We start from the raw sequence: 22,244 nt of genomic DNA, 5'->3' as shown, positions 1-22,244 counted from the left end.
AAAGTTCTTCCAAAAAGCATGATGCCTTGCTTAGTCAGAAATTTAATAAAACAGGCCTGGTTTTGGTCTCACTGTGTGTTGATACAATGGGGTTCTCGCAGAAAGAATGCTCTGAAAGCAGTGCCTCCTATTTATGGGCTCCTGGGTACAAAAAAGTCAGAGATCTCTTGGAAAGAGTCCAGCAGAGGGCTACAAAGATGATAAAGGCTGTGGAACACCTCCCTTATGAGGAAATGCTGAGACTTGGGTCTGTTCAGCCTTGAGAAAAGAAGACCCAGAGGGGATCTGATTCCACACCTATAAACACCTAAGGAGAGGTAGGCAAGTGATGAGGCTGGACTCTTCTCAGCAAAGTGTGGCAATAGAATGTGGAGAAATGGCCACAAACTGAAGCATAGGAAGTTCTGCATAAATGTGCACAAAAACTTCTTCACAGTGCAGTGACGGAGCACTGGCACTGCTGCACAGAGAGGTGGCGGAGTCTCCTTCTCTGGAGACCTGGACGCCTACCTGTGCAGCCTGGGCTAGGGAGCTGCGCTGGCAGGGGGTTGGACTCCATGATCTCTAGAGGTCCCTTCCAACCCCTACAATTCCATAATTTTGGCTCATGGATGTTGGTGGTACAGCAGTAGAGGCTGAACCTACAAACCAACATCCAATGACACACTGCTGCTGTGTGACAGACAGCACCAGAGGGCCACTCCGATATGAGGTCTGCTATGCAAGTGAAGCAGAAGCACGTCCATAAATTCCACCACGCAGAAAAAAAACGGCACCCACTGACGTTCACCAACAGAAGAAAGTTACTTTTAGAGCAGCTTACAGCTTCTAAAATACACTGCGCAACATCTCAATTCCGCCCTGAACTCCCAAGTGTGACACCACGCAGGCTCGCTGACACAGCGCGGGAGCCGAGCGCAGGCCCCGAGCCCGGCCCCGCCCGCTGCCTCATGGCGGCCGTGCCGGGAAGCGGCGAGCGGAGCCCGGCGGCGCTATGGCGCTGCGTCGCCCCCTGCTCGGGTGGAAGCCCGGAACTACCGCGGGTCCGCCGTGGCGGCCCGGCTCTGGCCCCGCACGGCCCGTCCACCTTCCCCGGCCTTCCGATTGTGATTGCTTTCTTCCTTCTGCGCCAAGTAAGCCCGGAGCGGCAGAGAGCTGCAGAAATGCTGTAGGTTGTTCCAGACCTCTGCTTGCAGCAGAGGCAGCCAGCAGCATTGTGAGTTGGCGTTCACACAATACTGCACCAGCTCTTGGAAGTGATGCTTTTAGCCCCGTTATGGCAATTTAGAGACTACATCTGGAATACTCTTGTTTTGAACTACCCACTACAAACGCACATTAACACAATGGCGGAAGGGCCACCGAGGTGGCAAGAGGGCTGGTATATGTGATGTATGAGCAGTGGAAAAGAACCAGGTTGCTTCTGCTTTAAGAAAATAAGGTGAAGGGACAACATAAAAGCTGATCACTTCCTTTACTTATTAGGTTAAATTAACTTACTTGAGTATTAGGAGTTGGATCAGTTGTCCTCTCTCACTGATACTATCACACGATCTTAGAGTGATAGACATTAAATCAATGATTATACTTCTGTTCATTTTAACACAAGGCATACTATGACATTTAAAATTCCCCCAGTCTTGCAGGCAGATGTTTTCTCATGAATCAGTCCCACTACAGCCAGTTCACATGCTTTTCAGTCTGTACAGATCATTAGCTTGTCTACTCAGATCTCCTCAGTGCTTTGATCCACCTTATTTCACTTGAATTCCCTTACATTCAGCTTTGTAACCAATGTTAACTTCAGCGTGCCCTTTTATGGACGATGCTCCATTTCCAGTAAAAAACACCTTGACCACACCACTGTGGTGTCCAGATTTAAACTGAGTTTTCTCTGGTTTGTTTTCTTTTTGGAGCCTGCTGCTGCACTCCTGTGAGTTTATTGTATCCTGCTGTTACCCCACATAAGTTTGCTTCTTGGATCATGTAGGTGTTAAACATTTTTACTTTTTCTATACAGACAACCAAGAGATGTGTTTAAAAACTTTGAAGCTATGCCTTCTTACAAAATAGTAGACTTGGAGAGGGTCAGCAGTGTTAATTCATCTTTTAAGATCAGATTGATTTGAGTGGGTTTTTTTTGTTTCTTTTTTTTTTTTTTTTTTGCAGCAATTATTCTAATAGTTAAAAATTCTTTCCTTACCTTTCTCAGCACTTTGATTTAATTCAGGTACATTCTCTACACTGGAATTCTGTTTGGCTCTTTTAGGCACTGATGGCAACAGCTACAAATTGATCTGATTAATTAACTTTCATCTTAGTTGTATTTCTTCCATTTTCACCATCAAGGTGAATCTGTGTTGGTTTAAATAGTAGCACCGTCAAAAATGACACTGCACTGTCTTTATATGCAGGCTAAAATGGTTTCTTCACAAGGGAAGATGAGACACTCATTTCAGAGTTTAACCATAAAAGTCTCATCCTAATTTAAATATTATTAAAACATTTCTTTAAATAATGTCATGATTTTTTTTCCTACCTCTTTGCATATAGATTCATCAGAAACCACAGACAAAATATGTTCATTCTAAAGAACTTCAGGAGAAAATAGCTGACAGCTCTTCTCTCACAACAGATACTTGGAACCTTCTTAGATAATGCTGAAAGGATTAACCAGAGAGATATGGAACTTTAAATATAAACCCGTCTCAATTAGAATTCTGTTGACTGCATAATTAATAACAAATCTAAGTTTACTGTTATTTAGGCATTAATTCACTTAAAACCAAATAAATAAAAAGTCTATTTTATATCATCATGTTTTACACGCTCTACAATATAGATTGTTATTTATTTCTACAGTACTATAATTTATTTGTTCATACAATATTGCCAAGCATCCATTTCAACTTTGCTGATAAGGCGAGGGGAAATGGCCACAAACTGTTGCATAGGAAGATTCACACAAATGTGCACAAAAACTTCTTCCCAGTGCAGTGACGGAGCAGTGGCACAGCTGCACAGAGAGGTGGTGGAGTCTCCTTCTCTGGAGACGTTCCAGACCCGCCTGGACACCTACCTGTGCAACCTGGGCTAGGGAGCTGCTGTGGCAGGGGGTTGGACTCCATGATCTCTGGGAGGCCCCTTCCAACCACAGAAAGACCAAGTCTTCACAAGTGCCTTTTTTTCTTCCTTTTTTTCTGCCTTTTTAATCAAGAGCAAAGATTCTGGATTTTTATTTCTACATAATGGTAAAAGCTTCAAATTAAAATAAAAAAAACTTATCTGAAAAAGGTGTTTACACACTTAGTAACTTAACTTCACTCTTTAGAGAAGGCAAGTACTTTCTTGCATTAATGTAATGTTAAATTGCTGTAATTCTGGATTTAACAATGTAATGATCAGATTCTTTCAAACAGATGAGTTTGATATTGTAAGGATAAAATGACATTAACATCTAAGCTATTCTGATATTTAATAGTAATTAAAAAACACTATTACAGAGCTTTCTAACTTCATTCAGTCAAGCAAGTGCTCATTATTACAGAAGAATTAAACAGCGACTTGAAGACCAAGGATTCTTAAATATTAAGGGAAAATACCTGTATTTGACTAGCTGTGCTGGATAATGAAGAACTTTTTTTGCACATTCCCTTCTGTCACCACATGAGGTTACAATTGCAGTAAAGAAAACAACCATTTTATTCACAATGACTTATTTTATTTCAACAATGAAACAATAATTAACCCTCCCTCTCTAGTTTGAAGAGGGAATAAAATATACCTAAGATTATGTGTTAAGGCACAACTTACTTGCAACAAATTGATGCAATTAAACTACATATTGTTAAGATACTTAAGTTACGAAAAATCAATAAAAATCCTTAAAACATAGCAAAAAATTGGTAATATAGCAGAGTGTCAGTTGAGCCAGTTCTTCAGCTCCTGTCATCAGATATGGGGCTGCAAATTTTAGTTTCACTCACCAATTTTGTACAAACAGATATTATAATCAAAGTTGTATGATTAATGTGCTAAAAGAAAGGTCAGGTAGATTTTCTGCTTGTGTGCCATCAAGCTAAAGAAAGAATATAACCAAAGCATCTTCCCTACAGATTAGTAATTCCAGTCATAGGATTTCTTCTATGGCTAAATTGCATACTATACACAATTTTAATCTTTAAATACTAGTATTCTACTGCCATAACTTTACACTTGAGCACAGAATTAGTGCCATGATTCCAGTCTGGGAACTGGGAATTCTGTGACTAATAGGGGGGAGAGACCCATGGGCCATGCTCTAGAAAAAAAGAGAAGGAGGGTAAGGAAACAGTATGGAAATGGGCCTAGTTGGGAAAAATAAAAAAATAACAGTGGCATCAAGTTAAAGGAGAAAGCTGATTTACTAAATATGATAATGGAATGCAAGATAATACAATATAATTGGAATTGAAGTTAATAAATAAACAAGAGTGTCTACAAACTAAAGCCCCTTCTCTGAAGCTGCGGGCAAGATGGCCAGCAAGCTCACAGAACCAAGGCAGGGAAAAAGAAGGACAGTGTAGTGACTTATAGTCAGTTTTATCTTTCCCTCTTAATGGAAAAGAAATAAAAAAACCAAACAGTTATGTGGGAATTGTGGTTCATTCTTCTCTTCCAAAACTGGAGCTGCAGCATTAACTCTTTAACTCCCAGTGCACCGCATCATTTTACGATGTGGGATACCAATAAACCACAAAGCCATGACAGTCAGTAAATAAAAATCCAAGCACAAGTGTTTGTTTCTGGTCCACCATACTATGTATACATTTATAACGAATATAAAATGTAGAAAGAAAGCATTTTAAATGTACACAAAGTATTTTAATAACTTCATTATGTTTTCTGTTTGCTCCTTACAAAGCCTTTGTTAAAAAAAACTTAATACATCTTTAGCTTTCAGTGAGTATATGGGGGACAAGGTGCCAAAGATGAACGTATTAGAAAACAGACTATAACAATCTAGACATTCAAATCTATCTAAACAAAACATTAACGAGCATCTTTGTACTGCTGCTAATGAAACACATAACTAATAAATGCAGAAGTCATCTATGCACTTCTGAAATGTTACTTTTGCTTTAGAATCCTGTGTAAAAACTAGTTAAAATTGAAAAAGTGTTCATTGTGTGAAACAGCTGCAGGATTCCAGCAATTCTAAAAACACATTGCAGTAGCTGTTCATAAAGTCATTAATCCTATGTATTTGAAAGTGTGTTTATGGATTTCACAGTTTATCTGCATTTTGATGATTCGTAGGGCCTACACACTTTAAAAGGCATTTGTTTACACAAATTTAGCTGAAATACGTCTGCACTGTCTGACAATAATTAAAAAAATACATGGCTGTCAATTAAATTAGTTTTTTTTTCTTTGGATTCTCAAATAATTTCTTCTTTGGATAATCAACAAACATTTCTTGGAAAAGTCTTTTTTGTTCTCATTTTACAACTTTATAAGTCCATGTAATTGCCTCCCTAGAGAGTTTGACTGCCATCTTTTTGTCCTTTAACAATCAGTTATTTTAAGAGGAAAATACCACATCAAAATGGGTTAAGTCGTATTCCTGTTCCTAGTGGTGAAAAGGGATTCACTTTGGCCCACATCAAAGCATCATTCAATGAAATCGCAGATTTCCCATCTTCAAGGAAGAACACTGGACCCTGGAACAACATATTTGGAGAGAGAAAGAAAAAGACAATACACATGTATTGTGTAAATACTACCACATTTTGTTATATCTGAGAAGGATATGAAAACTGAATTTTTGTGTATCCATCATCTAAACTCATGTGAAAATATTACTTAGTCAACTCAAACCTTTAATAATATGAAGCTGTTAAGTGAACAGTTTCTAAAATCTGGAGGCTCAAAGTTTCATGGCCGTCAGTTTTTAGAAAATTTTAATAATCGTTGTATTCTGTATGCTTCTCAGTTATTTGAGACTTAAATTTTGCATGATGCAATGTTTTGGATGTCTCCACCTTAAAAACCAAACAAAATGGGACTCCATGAATAGCTCAGTAGACTCCCATGTTTTCAAACAATATCCACTGCTCACTATGAAAACTTAAAGGACAAAGCACTGATTTATATAATGAGAGAAAAGGTATCTTCCAATTATTTTCATTTGATGAAATACAGTCTCAAAGCTGTAACTCAATTTTAAGTGTATTTTTTACAATGGCACGTTCTCTGAACTTGCCACTTAAAACTGTAAGACCAAGCAATTAGGTTATTATACCTTAGCACTTACTCATTGATGTCTGAGCTGATCTGCATGCCTAAAGTAAAGACTCCTAATATTCACTAATCCAGGGATTAGCATATTATTCTCTAATCCAGGGATTAAGATATTGTAGATGACAGACTGGTGACACATTTGCTGTTCTTGTCAAACAGTGTAACAACAGCAGCTTTCTGTGTCTGTTAGCAACCACTAACACGTGGCACGTGTTTTCCACTAAGCCACAACAAAGATCACTGGTCTCATGCAGAAATACTGGCAGCAAGTCCTTTAGACTTGGCTGTTGTTAATTTTGTTTACCTTAAGGATCTTACTAGTATTTTGTGATCTCCAGTTTCCAATGCAAAACTATCCCTCTTAATCCCTGAACAACCCTGTTACTCTTTAGGGTGGCATCTGGCACTGGACAGAGAAAACAGATAGCCTCATATAAGAGCATAATTTCACACTGAGGCAGTAGTTGGAGAAAGCACCCAAAGTGTTTTCAGGCCCCATCAGATTTTTTTCCCAAAAATAAAAGAAAATGTATTGTGAGGGCGAGCATATTTTGATCTTAAAACCATATGCAAATGAAAAAAAAAATATTTGAATTTTTAATATCTTTCTTTCATTAATTAAGTTTTACACTATGTGTTTCCATCACAGTTAATAATAAAAACAGAATCATGTCAGGATGTGGCAGGACATGATGTTTTTGTTTTTGTTTTTTTTTACTCAAGCTGTAAGGAGACAGAGTTGAAGGTAAAATAAATATGTAGGAAGACAGAACATTAGGCAAATAAAGGTGTGTTTTTTTCCATAAAAACTAAGAAGTTCTGGATTGGTAAACTGGGCAATTATTTGGCTGGACAATTTGTTATATGGCCTTATTTATATAGCAAATGTCAGCATTTGTCCTTATCTTTAAACTCTGCTACTGAGATGATAGGGAAGACATTCTTTCTACATGATGGTACAGACCTCAGACTTATGGTAACCTCATCAATATTCAGTGCTAACACCAAGACTGGTTACCTCGGCTCTCTGGAACTGTACCTGTATCCTTAGCCCTGTCAAACAAGAGACATGAACATCTGAATGACTAGGAAGATTAGATCCAGTGACATAGTCAGGCCCAATCATTCCTTTTAGAGGCTCCTCTTGTATTCGTGATACCAGTATCGAATACATCTTTTTCTGTGACTCAGATGGTGGGGTGCATGGCAATTCATTGGTAGATCTGTGGGAAAAAAACAACACTTTCTGGCCACACATCATAATTTGTTTTAGAAACTATCATCCAGAAAATACTACTTTTTAAAAACATTCATAGACTGATCTTATAAATGAGATAAACACAGTATTCATAACAAAATATTAAATGCTAGCAGACCCTTCATACTAATTTCGTATTTTAACCTACCTGGTTAATTGAGTGAAGGCTCTCCATGCACCTAATTCCTCAGAGAGCTGTTCAATTTTCAGTGGTACGGACACTTTCCGTCTTTTTAAAAGCTGACTGAAAATGAAAGAAAATGAAGTCCAAATTAATTCTAACAATGAATATTTTCTTGAAAGAAAAAAGACATAATAAACTACTTCTGATACAGCTTCAGCAGTTGGTCCATCACGATCGTCACCAGAATGAAGCCACAGAAATATTGTTACTAGATGTGTAAGATACACTTTTTCCTTTAAACTCGTCTTCAGTTATCCTAATTTATATCTTATTTAAGCTTATCTATAATTACCTTCATTTTTTCCCCCTCTCTTTAAGAGGCCCTTCTGCACTTTAAGGCTTTTATTTCCAAGTAATGACAAGTTGACTAAAACTAAGTGCACATATATAACTGATGTAAAGCAATATCATCTGGAGTAATGGCAAAGCAAATGGCATTACAGAATCAGTGACATCCTGGACCTGGCTTTGTTACCCAGCAAAAATAAAATCAACAAGAATTTGAGTGCACCAAATTATGAGGGAGATGTTATTGCTATAAATGGCAACTAGTTAACGGGGTGGCAGAGAGGAAGACTAAGTGAAAGCGGTTATATTTTGAAGGAGTATTGAAGTTCTGAATATAAGCATTTTATTTAGCAGATTAACAGAGATTATTGATCTCAACCCATTCAAGTCAAGTGGATTGGCTTAATTCAGTCAAATTCAAGCGAGTCAAGTAAAGACAACTTGGAATGGGTTAAGTGGTTCAGTCCAAGTCATATCAGATCAAGTGCACCAAGTCAACTCAGGTCAACTTGATGAGGTCAAGAACAGCAGGAAAGGCTAAATCATGGCTGGGTTGATCAGGGCCAAGCGGAGTCAAGTAGGCTAGACCATGCAGAAAACTTGCAGGTTGGGAATATTAGCTCACTGGCTACCAGAAAGTTTCATGGTGGGAAAGGGTGCAAGCACACAAGTCACAAGCTCTAAAGTCACACAGTCATCAATGCTACTGAGCAAGTCTGCACAAGAGGTCTACACAGATACAAAGTTAGAACAACATACAATCATGTGTGGAAGTAAAGCTGAATGGTCATCTAAAAACTGTTTTTTTCTTACACAACAAAGTGCTTGACTGAAATTATTAATTCAGAACTTAGTTAACTAACTGAAATCTGTATTTTTGTAATGCACAAGAAAAGTAAAGAAGGCTGCACAGCAGGTACAGGTACACCGCTATACCTTTATCACAGAACAGTGACCTCATTTTTTTACAGAGAAATGTGGTCTACCTATAGCACATACCGTAAAAAGAACTGAGATTTCAAAGTGTTACTAAAAGTATATTACCTTGTATATTCATAAAGTGCAGGTACAATGCTATTGTACTGTCTTCTGATAGCAAGTAAAGCACCAATGTAACCACACAAAATTAGCAACTCATTCCGAAACCTATAAATGAACAAGTATTAATCCTGAACAGTAACAATTTCAAGCATTTGAAAACTAAATCATTAAACTCACATTCAAATAAATAATTCTAAAATCTTATCAGTCCATCTTTTGTGGGGAATACATGTCTGCTATTTATGTTTACTTTGTGTATGTAATTGTTACTACATTTCATCTGCTTTATACTGATACAGAATCACAGAATCATAGAATGACCAAGGCTGGAAAACAGCAATCCAAGTATCTTAGAGTTAAATTTATGACTGACAGCTTGAATTTCCTTAACACTTTGACGTGAACACAGTGCGTGGTATTACTGCTCTTTTTTCTTCGAGAAATTAAAACAAGAATGAATCAAAGTGAGCTTCTCCAGAAAGAGCAGTACTGACTCCCCCATTGTAAATTCCTGAGAAAATCTATAGCAGGAAAATATTTTTTTTTTATTTTTGCTAAACCTATAACATTTAGGAAAATCCCACATTCAGTTCTCCATGTTGGGAATTAACCTACTGGTTACCATCTGTTTGTACCATTCTTTTGGTCAACAAAAATGATACCAACAGTTGGCACCTATAGTTTTTTGTTTTTTTTAATTCCAAACGTTTCCTTTAGTGAAACTTCTACTGTTATAAAATTGGAAAACATACTCACTGTGTACAGTTATTCAACATTAATTGTTCAGTGCGAATGTAGCTTAGAAGGTCAAGGTATGGACAGACTGAATCTAAAGTCCAGTCTGAACCACAGAGTTGTTCTGTTGAAAAATAGAAATAATTAACTGAAGAGATAAGCTATACAAATTAATTGCGCTTAAAAAAGTTTCTTCATTTAAGTACCTTTCACATACTGAATGCCAATAGGGAGAGCTTTTTCTGGTTCACTGCTTAGCAGATAGTACTTTATAGTTTCAAATATATCCCCATCTGCCTCAGTTGTCTCTGCCAATCTCATACATTCTTCTACATTGGGAAGGTTACACTGGAAAATAATGATTTTGCTGAAGATTATTATAAACTCAAAGAATTATCTAAGATGCACAGAAATACATAACATTAAGATCAAACTCTCTCTAAAGAATTGTTGTTTGAAAAGTTATGCCTCCATGCACTGGGCATTAACAAAGCCACTTAGACCAGAGAACAACAGAGATGGTTCTTTAATCAGTATCTGTTTCTGTTGATAATGGTTTTATAAAAGTTACTACTGCTTAATAGATGTCAAATATTAAGGGAGTTAGTGGAGCTGATGCATTTGCTGCTGAAAAGAGGGAAAGGAGGGGTTTAAGGAAATTACTTATGTAAGATATAAAACAATTTAGGGTAGTAGGTAAACATGCTCTACCAAGATCTGGTTACACTACACAAGTGGTGAGGAGGTTACAAATCCTACAGACAAGTAATTCTGATGATCATAAACTACTTGTGGAAGTAATTAGTGCCATAGAAATGCCACAAAAAATAGAAAAAAGATTAAGTGTATAACTTAAGACTGTCAGTGACAAAATCATCTTACATATTTATTCAGCATTGGCCTTATTTGTTCTCAAATAAAGAAACAAATCAATACATAAGTTCTTGTTAGCATTCAGATGAATTCTTTTTCACCATACCTTTTCATGTAGGTCATTTCTTTCAGCTATGCATCCAGGATAAAAAGCACAAAGTTTTACCAGCTGCAGTTTATTATCAGGAATCATCATAAGCAGATCAGCTGCTAAGTCCCTGCAGAAACAAGACAGCATACAGTTACTCCTAATGATTTGTGGAAACTTTTCTCTTTCACGTTCTTCCTAGTTTATGGAAGGAAACAAAAAATACAGCTACTTTCAAATGAGGGCAGAAGCAACAAAGCAATTAAGTCTATTTTCGGTGCAATAAATGAGGCTTAAGATTCCAATCAGCAACATACTAAAAAGGATACTAAAAAGGCAGGTTCTACTTCTTCCTTCCCTTCCATCTCCCTTCCCATTCCTTTATCTTTCTGCTCCTGATTTCCTGTCTCTCACGTGACCATCACCCCTTCCTCTGATACTCTTATCACCAGAAGATAGGAAGATTCAGGTCACTGCTTTGCAATAAATAAATGTCTATTCACTTTTTGGGGAGAAGGCATATATTATTCTTTAGTTGGTTGAATTTAACACCTGTGTCAAAACCACCTCAAACTGAGATGCAGAAATTCATGAGCAGGGATGGGAAGGGAGAGTAGGATCATTCCAGTTTTTAAAAAAGATGTTAGCATTGCTTTGTCATGAAAAAACATCCTTTGTCAAGCTTTGCAAAGTTAGAAGGATAAAAACCTTCTAGAGCACCATGACATCAGCATAAAGCATCACTCAGTCATTTGGAATGGCTACAGCTTCTGCAGTGTTAAAGAGATGATGCAACAAAGGAACTGGATGCTAACACTTCTAACACGGTCTCTACTTCTTGTAGATTCTAACAAGAAACAACAGGAAGGAGCACGTAAAAAGATATTTATCAATTACTTTGAAAAAATATTAGACTGAGCTGATTATTCTGGTTGTTCTGTGGCTCTCTTGTTCATGCAAACATCATTTCTCCTGTAACCCAAAGACTGACTGTAAGACAAACTCTCACTGAGCTCCCTTGGTTTTTCAGAATGCAGTCCTTGGCTTAAAAATGTTAAGTTCCTGTCCAATACTTATAATTGCTTCTTATCCCAGATTCCAGAGTGGACTATGATTAAGTAATGAGGACCATGGGACTTATTTTCACCATCAGTAAACTTACACACTTATCTCTCTTTCTAGAAAGAAGCAAAATACCTGTATCCAAGTGATGGAAAGCTAAAAGGAAGACATTGAAATAGTGATGAACATATCTTGAACAAATTTTTGTTTTGTATTCTTACTTCAAATACAGAGGAAATTTCTAATAAAAAAAAAAACTAAACAACAGCAGCAAATCCAAGACCCAGGTAAGCCTACTTGAATAACAAAAAAAATTTCCAACACCTTTTTGACAAACCTGACAAACCTAATACCAAAAGATCTTTGGAAAATGAAATACTATTACTATGAAATAGCCACCTTTCCAGGATACAAAAAGACTCTGTGAGAATATAGTATATTCCACAAATTTTAGATCTCAGAGGGTGGTGAGGCACTGGAACAGGTTGCTCAAAGAAGCTGTGGATGCCCCATCCCTGTAGGCATTCAAGGGCTGGGTTAAATGGGACCTTGGGCAGCCTAACCTAGTGTGTGACAACCCTGCCTGCAGCAGGGCAGTTGGGAAAATTAATCACCTTTACAAGCAATTATTTTTTTTTTAAGCGATTAGAAACTGCTCAGCTGATAACTGAAATCAGTTAATTAAAAAATTCAAAGAAACAGCCATGTAATCACCTCAAATGGTGTTATACACAATGTTTTTTAAGAATCAAATAGAAAAAAATATTTAGTATGAAGAAAAAAGGTGGCTGAATCAAGCTATGGAGAATTCAGTATTGAAGTATCACTAGCCTTCTAAAGTTCATTTTAGCAGTATTTAGGTGCTAAACACAAAATAAAAATGGTGTTAATAAGCTGTCACTCTTTCTCCAAACACTTGGATATTCTTCTTGGACTGTGAATTGGGAAAAGGAATGCATGTCTAGTTTTGTTGTTTTTATTTGTACTTCATATTCTCAAGTATTTCTGTAAAACATTCTGTAAGAAATTTATTTCATTAATCAACCTTTACATTTTCCTTGAGGTCTCTGCAATGAGATGTTCACAGTTGGTGGATATCTTTTAGAACAAGAATCTGTATAAAGAAGTGAGTCCTTCAAATAAGCTGAGAGGCTTTTAAGCTTCCCTATGCATGATCACATGAATACAGAAAACCAAATGGATCCTATGCTATGCTGTCAATATCTCTACATGAAATAGAAAAATATATGAAAATATGAAATATAGGAAATATGAAAAGACTCATTACTCTCTAACTTTTTATTTGCTTAAACAAATACTAAGTTTAGAAGCAAAACTAAGGCCCAATCACATCTGTTTAAGTACATGGACTATTGAAAGTTAATTCTAAAATACCATACAGCTGCCAAATATATCTTGGCAACATTTTTTTTTTATTGGTAGAGAACAAATCAAAACCACATCTTTCAAAGTAAAGCCCCTATAAGGGAGAAGAAAAATCTAGCAGAGATGAAGTTCCCCCAGTATGCAACAGAGAAATAACCTACTCCTCCAGCATTAAACAGAAATCCTGTTTCATCTTTAAATCTCGTAAGCTAACCTGTATACCCAACGCCAGTATAAGGTAATTCCTCAATCTCTTGTAATTGTAAATTGTCAAGTAAGAACTTAAAATCACTTTGCAGATCCTGCTTAAACTTTGGTGCATTTTGACTTTATAATTCAATATTAGCCTTACTCTGTCCAAAGCAGTCACATTTACTCAGTACAGACTAGGACTTACTATGCTAATTAGTAGCCAAATAGATACCTAGTTTTTTCAGTGCATTTCATACTCTAAATGACAATGATTTGTGTCTCACTTAAAGTTCACATATAAAATATTTTGAGGTTAAAGTAGAATGATCACATTTCCCTTTGCTTCATAGATGTCATAGATGTAATTTTTATTCAAGCAGAAATCTACCTACTCACAAGGCCTGGTGTACATAAGTTTCAGTATGAGACACACCATTATTTTTTCAAGGGAGGGGAATAAATCTTCTTTGGAGTAAAAAATTCTTACCATGTTGTTATTGTCATACATTTTCTTGCTAGTAATTCTAGGGCATAATGTGTTGCTTGCGCTGCACTTTCTCCTAAGACAGTACCCACACTGATTGCCAACTCCAGTTCATTTCCACGAATCAGGTTTGCCATTGCAAGCTTGCTCAATGAAAAAATTGTATCATTAAAGGACACAATCATTTTTGTGGATTCACCATGTTCAGCACATGACATTCATTTACAAGATGCCTTTTTACAAACAGATATTTAAAAAATACGCATCAATTAAATAAACTTTCTATATAAAATTTAGGCCTCCTGAACAAGTCAATAATTGTGTACCATGTGTTAATTGGTTTTCAAATAATCTAATACATTCCTTTTGCAGATACTTCCTTAATTTCTTTAAAGAGATTAATCTTAATACATAAATAAACATGGTAGTGATTCCTTAAGTCCTAGGCAAGAACAGTAGTATTTGGAATAAATATTTCACCCTCTTTTTTGGTGAAATGGGACTCAAAAACAGGGATGTCTCTCCCGTACATATTTTCTGGGTAACTGGAGTTGCTGATAGGGATAGTAGAACATTAAACAGTTAAGACTGTACAAAACTTCAAACATGTACATTTTGAAATGTAGATATTAACTGATACTCTGCTCTTCAGAGAAAGAAGTAAAGATTGAATTTTACTCATTCATGGGAACAGAAACATAAGAACATGTTGGATCAGAAACAACAAAGACCAAAGAGAACAAGGAAAAATCAGTAATTCATAAAAACTACAAACAAAATGAAAATTGTACAATTTTGGGGGGCCAACGGGAGTTTTTTTTTCTATTGACTTTGTTTGTATCTCAAAGTTGGTGGAGATTACATTCTTCACAGTATAATGAAGCTCCAATTCTGAGTAAGAATTTTGGGTCACAAAAATGGTAAACAATAATGCTGTGAATATGTATATATGCAAGATATCGAGGTACAGCGTATTCCCTGTTATAAAAATACACTGCCTTTATTAAAATTCAATTAAACATCAACTTACTATGAGGGCTGCTCTTAAAGCAATGTCACCTATTTTATTACATTGCCCTATGACGTCAGAGGCACATATTGGTGATACAACAGTAGAGGCTCGATGTTCCTACCAGTATCGCATTAAATGTTATTTCTGTGTAACAGATGGCAGCATGGAGGTAGTCTGATAAAATGGCATTTGACATGGAATTTCATATGAAGCAAATATGTGCCATTTAATTCATCCATGTGGAAAAAAGCACACCCAATGACATTCACTGATGCTTGCTGCATGTTTTTGAAGATCAGACAGCAGATATTAGCACAGTGAGGAGCTGGGTGGGGCTTTGAAGCAGTGGAAACAGCAGCTCACCTCCACTAGCACAGACTGTTACAAGCATGGCATGCAGGTTCTTGTTAATCACCGGAGAAAATGCATAGCTAGTGGTAGCAACAAAAAGCATTCTGTAGCTGAGAATGTGCTCTTATCAAACAGTGTTACTGTGTTCTTTGTATCTGTTGTTGTTTCCACGGAAATAAACAGGAAGCATTACTTTTGGAGCAACCTTTGTGTTCATGAGAGAAATCTTGAATAAAAAAATTAACAGGGAATTTTGACACCACCTTCAATATTATAAAGATCAAGCTCTGCATATAAAGAAATACAAAGCAAAAACCAAATTTATCTAGTAGAATTTCAAATGTGGCACACACATTTGGAAAAACATAATCCAAATCATTAATGCAGTGATATGAGAAGGAAGTCAACGCTGGCCTTTCTACAAATACAGAGTTAAAATTAAAAACAGAAAGAAGAAATAAGTTACCTCTATGTTTTCAATAGCCAGATGGCAACATGCGGCAAGCACTGCACGTCCATCTTGGAAATACCATTCTGCCAGTTCTTCATTGACCTTCTGAAGAAGCCTACAGTTAACAACATGTGAACTCAGTAAAATCACTTTAAGGTCAGAGTCATTTGGCTCTGAATTTAAATACAACTCTCCAAGTTTGCTTCTAAATCCTGAAATTTCTATATTTGAATTACAAATAATGACACTGTAGTAAAAAAACACTACTGGTTTGAACCAAATCCATCTCTGCTAATGCATGTTCAAGTGGATCAGTTTCAAAAAATCTGCACTAGTATGGAAACAGCTCAGACTGAGGAAAGAAATAAAATGCATGATATTCCTTCTGTGCCTCTGAACACTGCATAAGTTTATCTCCAATTGCTCAAAACCTATGAATGTATGTGAAGTAACTATACAGACTTCAAGCTACCTTAGTTAATAAACATATCACTTGATAATGTGATAAAGGAAAAATACATGGCTTCTAAGGAAAAACACCAAAGATTTCAGAAGAAGCATGAAACATATGGTCTCTCTTATTTACTACTTAATGATAAAGCTTACTCTACACTTTACAAAAGTTCTAATGAAATAAAGCTAAATACTTAAAGATGTATTTAAGCACATAAGAATGCTCCTTGCAATTGTAATACATGTATATAACAACAAAAAAATGCCAGAAAAGTGCAATATGGGGGAGGTTATACAGCGTAGCCTCAGTTAGTGGACAACTGGCTCCATGAGATAAGTACAAGATGTAATATTTTTGTTGTCAAATTCTTCACTGCTGGTTCCAAATTAAACTACTAAGGTTTATTCCCCTTGACGTTTTTAGTAATAAACTAGAACAACTTACATATTATAATCATCTGTATTGTTTAAATCAGAATTTGAAGATCCACTCACGGTGGAGAGCGATGATGTTTGTATATTTCCCTCACAAGCTGCCTAGAAGAGAATAAAGTGACAGATTCATTAAAATGTCATTCATAAGCAATAATGTGATGTTCAATAAGAACAAATCTGAGATCTCTAGAAATTCTTCTAAAGCCCACATATAGCAAAAGAAATGTTTAAATGAACAAAGCTAATCATAGCTAAATTTTAGCCTGTTTTTATTCAGCTACATATGAAATTCTACAGAAGCAAGAGATGTCTTACTTCCTATGAGTTTGTAGAAAATTTTTTCAGCCTTTTAAATCAGCTTCAAATGGACAGTGAGAGCTGCAAGCTTCATTTCTTACTCCCCTAGGAAGTAGACCAAGAAGACCTAGAAGACCAAGTGGCTGTAACTGGAGACTGAACTCCATGTATATACTATAGTAGGTGTACCAGCAAATCTAATAAAGCCAAAGCAGCATAAAAAAAAAGTCTCTTGTTTTGGTCAAAGTATTTCTTTTTTTTTTTTTTAATTATTCATTATTGACATTTGACAATAAGAAAACATTAAATATAGAGACCAATGTCTCTCAAAATGAAATTTTCTATCCTTTAGGATGCAGCTGAGACAAGTTAATATTAAAAAAATAAAGTAAAAATGTCACGGTATATTTTTCCTTTTATGTGTTTAAACTTTTGAGACAAAGACAACTAATTCTAACAAATGCAACATTTATAATGCTCTCTTACAAAAAAAGAGAAGATTTTTCTAAAGTTTTAAGGTGCTTTAAGGGTCATACAGTATAATTTGTTAAATTTAACAACATTCAGATAGACGCTTTTCAAAGGACCAACTTATACACATTCAAGTTCACAAGTATGAACCAATTAAACATTTGAGGTTAGGCAGGTATGAGAAGATGGAACAGGGATGAATGTTGACAGTTTGAGAAGCGGTATTAAGCAGGCAAAAATTACTCAAAATAAGGGAGAAAGGGAAATTAATAACCAGTCTTGCATGTTTTGCATATCCTCTGTCTTCCATATACACACATACTTGTATGCCTCTTCAGGTAAGCTTTTAAATTATTGCAGTAAAGCAGTACAAGTGCTCATTTCCTATATTTATTACTACTGCAGCTGAACAATTTCACCCAAAGATTCTGGAGGAAGTATAACTACAGCTTTGATAGGAAAACATGAGAAATTCTAAAAACTTAAAAACAACAACAACAAAAAAAAAAACCAGACTGATAAAATCAGGTAATGGCTGTTTTTTTTTGTTTGTTTGTTTTTTTACTTTAACCTCGCAATAATAATTGATTTTTATTATAATGGTCTCATAACAATTTAGAAGAATCAGGCTTAAAATCACTATGAGATATATTTTTACGATTTCTTAGTAAATATCGACCAATAGAGAATGACAGTAGAGCTTCATTATGTAGCAATTCTGCAAAATTGAACAGGAGTAGCCTTTTAAATATGCTAGTCATCTTCAGAGTCAGAAATGGATAGCTAAATGTTATTACGTACAGGGGTATACATAATAATACCTGCGCAACAAGCAGAGCCTCTTTAAGCTGGCCTCTTGAAGTAAAGAATGAAACTAGTTTCTTCACATCTCCAATAGCTATACAGTATGGGATGACATCATCATTTTCTTCCTGAATTAACTGATCAGCTCTCCTAATTAAACAAACGAATAACAAGAAAGATCTACATACATAATTGACCACTAAACTTTATGGTATAGGTGCTAGATGAAGCTATATGAAGTCCACTGAAACCCATCTGCATTTCCAAGTCTCAGAAGATGCAAGCTTTAAGGATACTGCACTCTACCAGACAAAGCTTCCAGTTAAACTTGTACTTTATGCTTAACTGTTTAAGTTTATTTCCACATCCACATTTGTTATTGAAACCCAGTTTCAGGCCAAAGCTAACTGACAAAAATGCAACACTGATGGAGTGCTGTAAGCAAAGCCAATTACTATTGATACAAGTAATTAATCTTACTACTTGTTTGTGTTACTTTATGAACGAAAGCTACAACTCAGTACTGTATTTTAGCACTTTACCTTTGCATTAACTTCCTCCAGTATTTCATCGATACACCAGGTGCAACTGAGAGAGCTTTATCCCACTAGAAGAAAGCAACAATATGTTTTTCCTGATGATTTTACTTTCAAAAAGAGCTGTATATTACTTACATATTTCTCTCATAAAAATAAATCTGTCAAAACTTAAAAAATATTAACAAGCAATTGATTAGTCTTTGTGTATTAAAAGCAACATAACTGGAGCAAGATCACTTTACATTTATTTTTCCTGTTGTTGTTATACCACCTGGTTTTCATAATCCTCTGTATTTAATTTTTTTCAGCTATGTTCTAATATTTTACCTCTCCAAGCTCTACCATCAGTTCACAATATCGCTGAATTTGTCCTAATCTTAAATGTATTTCTGCAGCTTCTTTAAGTCTTTCCTTTTTACTTGGTGCACCAATACCACCTCCAAACTTGGACATTTTTACTGCTGTCAGTTCGTGTGCTTCAGACTGATTAAAAAAATTAGAGAAAAAGAAAAATCCAGTTAGCTTGCTACGACAAAAACAACTTTTAAGAATGGATTATAGTTAAGCATTACAATAGAATAAAAAAATATAAATTCAGATAGAAATCCTTCTCAGAATAGTAGATTTTCCTTGTTGTCTCCTTTAATCTCTTCCATATTTTTGTTTTCTTCTCAACCATTCTCTCATATTCACCCAAAAGGGCCATTATAAAAATCTCTCCACATTTGAAACTAAAACATCCCTGGAAATTATACTTATTACTCTTCTAGTGAAAGAATAAAGACAGTAGGCTTAATGTTCTGTCATACCCCACTGACCATATGATAAACAAGTAACTCATATTTCTAACAACTGCAATTTCTACATTAGTTTAAGTATGAACAAACTTCTCCACCTGGCAGTCTGAGAAACGAGCTGCAAAAGGATCACATCTAATATTAAAACAAACAAAAAAAAACTTCACATTTCATTAATTCTCAGTTCTTAAACTCTTCCTACCAGAAATGCACGAGTGCTCTTTATATGTTCATAATTCAACATATACAGTATTGAATGAACTCTGAACATCCTTTGCAGTTGCAGCTCTTTGTCTACATTGCAGTTTACTGTGGTAATGTCATCTGCTGAGAAAGGCCAACTATTTGTTTGTTGTTCTGTTTCGAAACCAAACAATCTTTTTGTTATTATGTAGCTGCTATAACTACAGATAATATCTTCAATAAGAAAAATCTATCACCAAAGAGCCATAAGATATGTAAGGCAACTCTTTAATAAGAGTCTTGTGACTTATGCAAAAGAGACAGCAACAATAGCTAATGTCACATAACACCCAGTAGGTATTTAGTCCTTTGAGATGGCAGTTAAGCATGACCAGATTCACACCAATACGTCACTTCCCTCTAATTTCCATCTCAGTCATTAGAACATGAGATTGTTTAGTTACCCTGAGAAGTCCCTCAAAGAGCCATATATCTACATATGCTGTAAAAATAGCACATTCTGATTGCATATTCATATATGTACCTACAAATAAAATTTGTGGCCTGGTTCCAGAATTTCACATTCATCTCTGAGTCAGTCTAAAGCTGTGTATCTCCATTAATAATAGGTTCTTGCTTTTCCACTCCTTCCAGACAGCATATTTCTGCTGTTTTTTCTCCATTTTCACACATGAATACCCCTGTCCCTTATCTGGACACAATTACAAACTTTAGGTTTATATAACAAAATATTTTTATTTTCCTGACTATAAAATATACATACACAACAGAATTCTAATATAGTATTTATCATTACAGACTCAGAAGCCATTGTTCTAACATCAGTATTACATAGTGAGCTGATATAGCACAAATTTTTCAAACACTAAGCTGTGACTCATTCATAAAACATTACTTGCTATTTTTAAAGGAGTAAAATAAATAGATTATTAACAATTTTCACAATAACATTTAGTTTCACTTACCATTCTAAATCTAACAAGATGTTTGATATGCATAATTCCTTTGCAGTAATTTTGTGGAAGCAGACTATCATCCTGTCCTTTTATTACAGCAACTAAATCCCACAAATTTTTGCTGCCTCCTGGAGGCTGAAATTGTTATGGATGAAAAAGAAAGTTGTATTACAATAACATTCAAGAGAAATGAAACTTGTAAAGACCTCAGAAAACGCTTGTCAGTTAATTCCTAGAAATAAAATTGCAGACCATTTGAATATTAGACAATTTACTATAAAGACAACACTCAAGATAATAGCACTCTATTTCTGAAGACTTAGATTCATGAATTTTACTGTTTCTTAAGTATTTGCTTATGTGTAGCCATAGTTGAAGGTTCACCATTAGAGCTTCCCCTTTTGCTCCCAAGTGCATACAAGCTATTTTGCAGTTAGTGCAGGCATAAAACAATGTGTTGGGTTGCAACAGCTATCCTAGAAGTTGTTTACTGTCTTTTGTCAAGAAAGGCATGAGTCAGGTTAAAAAAATTAAAGTTCAATAGAAAATCCAGTTTACTACATTAAATCTCACTAAAATCCTTTGAGACACATATGGTGTTATCAGTACAGATACTAGAGGATGCAGTGATATTTTGTGGGTGTTTCTAAAATTTTAAGCATTTACACTGGTCTAGTATCTGAATCTTTCCCTCTGTAAAAGGGAGAATGATGGCTTAACATTCAATTAGTTCCTGAAGGGAATTAAAGTAATTAAAGGCTTATAAAAAAAATCATTAAGCCTCTGACCTGAAAGAACTTTTCTAAGAATAACAAAATGGCACGTTTAGAAACCCAGTTATTTCTGAGCTGGTAAAAAGCAGAAAAATCTACTCACAATAGTTTAAGGAGGTGCTGGACTCAAAAAGCACCGAACACAGCTGATGAGAAAAATTTGTTCTCTCAAAATTCTAATGTTTTGTAATAGTTGTACTCTAAAATTAACATAGAACATCAAAATGTAGCACTTTCATAAAATGAGGAATTGCATAAGAACAGTGTAAAGGAACAGTCAGGAAATTTGAGGATTTGGACTCCAGGAGAGCACTCATAGGGATCAGAGAGTTGATAATTTTAACTCAACTGCACCAAAAAGCTGCAGTGATTTAAAAGAAATCTTACTTTGCAGCAAAAAAAAAAAAGTCAACAGACAGACACTGGAACAAAAGTAGTCCCACTTCTACAGCTGCCAGGAGGCAATACAGCAGTTTGTTATTACATAGACACTTGGGTAGTTTAAACTTTATCCAGTAAGCCTCTGACAGATTAAAATAAGAAAATTCAATGTCATTTGACATAAAACATTTTCTTCAATAGAAAATCCTAATCTCTATCCTTATGAAAAAAAAAAAAAAAAATCAAGCTATTCCACCTATTTCCCTTTAAGAAAACTTGGTCTTCTCAACTGACAAACAGTACAGTCACAGACATTTTTACATACAGAATTGTTAAGATTTCACCTCTGCATATTTTTTTTTTTTTAGTTCCCCTTCAAAAGAGAAAAGAATAGTAGAAGAAAAAAATGTTTTGGATGTTGACTTCCAAGGAGAAAGCAGGACAAAC

General features: G+C 35.5%; 1 protein-coding gene across 5 annotated transcripts in view; it reads right to left on the bottom strand.

Annotated features, from left to right (window-relative positions):
- Positions 1–5,483: 5,483 nt before the first annotated feature.
- WDR17 (WD repeat domain 17) overlaps positions 5,484–22,244 on the bottom strand; it is a 41,548-nt gene continuing 24,787 nt past the window's right edge. For 2 of the 5 annotated variants that reach the window (XM_065736078.1, XM_065736080.1), the window contains 15 exons: positions 20,653–20,778; positions 19,014–19,169; positions 18,690–18,754; positions 18,165–18,297; positions 16,586–16,677; positions 15,703–15,802; positions 13,877–14,016; positions 11,947–11,967; positions 10,768–10,879; positions 9,995–10,136; positions 9,810–9,912; positions 9,057–9,158; positions 7,689–7,784; positions 7,322–7,505; positions 5,484–5,702 (listed from right to left, as the gene is read on the bottom strand). In XM_065736078.1, coding sequence (XP_065592150.1) covers positions 5,583–5,702; positions 7,322–7,505; positions 7,689–7,784; positions 9,057–9,158; positions 9,810–9,912; positions 9,995–10,136; positions 10,768–10,879; positions 11,947–11,967; positions 13,877–14,016; positions 15,703–15,802; positions 16,586–16,677; positions 18,165–18,297; positions 18,690–18,754; positions 19,014–19,169; positions 20,653–20,778 — 1,692 coding nt within the window. In that variant the 3' untranslated portion in view covers positions 5,484–5,582. Of the gene's footprint in view, positions 5,703–7,321; positions 7,506–7,688; positions 7,785–9,056; positions 9,159–9,809; positions 9,913–9,994; positions 10,137–10,767; positions 10,907–11,946; positions 11,968–13,876; positions 14,017–15,702; positions 15,803–16,585; positions 16,678–18,164; positions 18,298–18,689; positions 18,755–19,013; positions 19,170–20,652; positions 20,779–22,244 lie in introns of all 5 variants that reach the window. The other 3 variants (XM_065736079.1, XM_065736081.1, XM_065736077.1) reach the window with 2 other exon arrangements.

Source organism: Cyrtonyx montezumae, unplaced genomic scaffold (assembly GCF_038088225.1).
Source record: "Cyrtonyx montezumae isolate F1298 unplaced genomic scaffold, pur_monq_1.0 scaffold_2, whole genome shotgun sequence".
In the NCBI taxonomy this organism is placed as follows: domain Eukaryota; kingdom Metazoa; phylum Chordata; class Aves; order Galliformes; family Odontophoridae; genus Cyrtonyx; species Cyrtonyx montezumae.
Note: the sequence above shows the minus strand (reverse complement) of the source record. Positions and strands in the feature narration are given on the sequence as shown.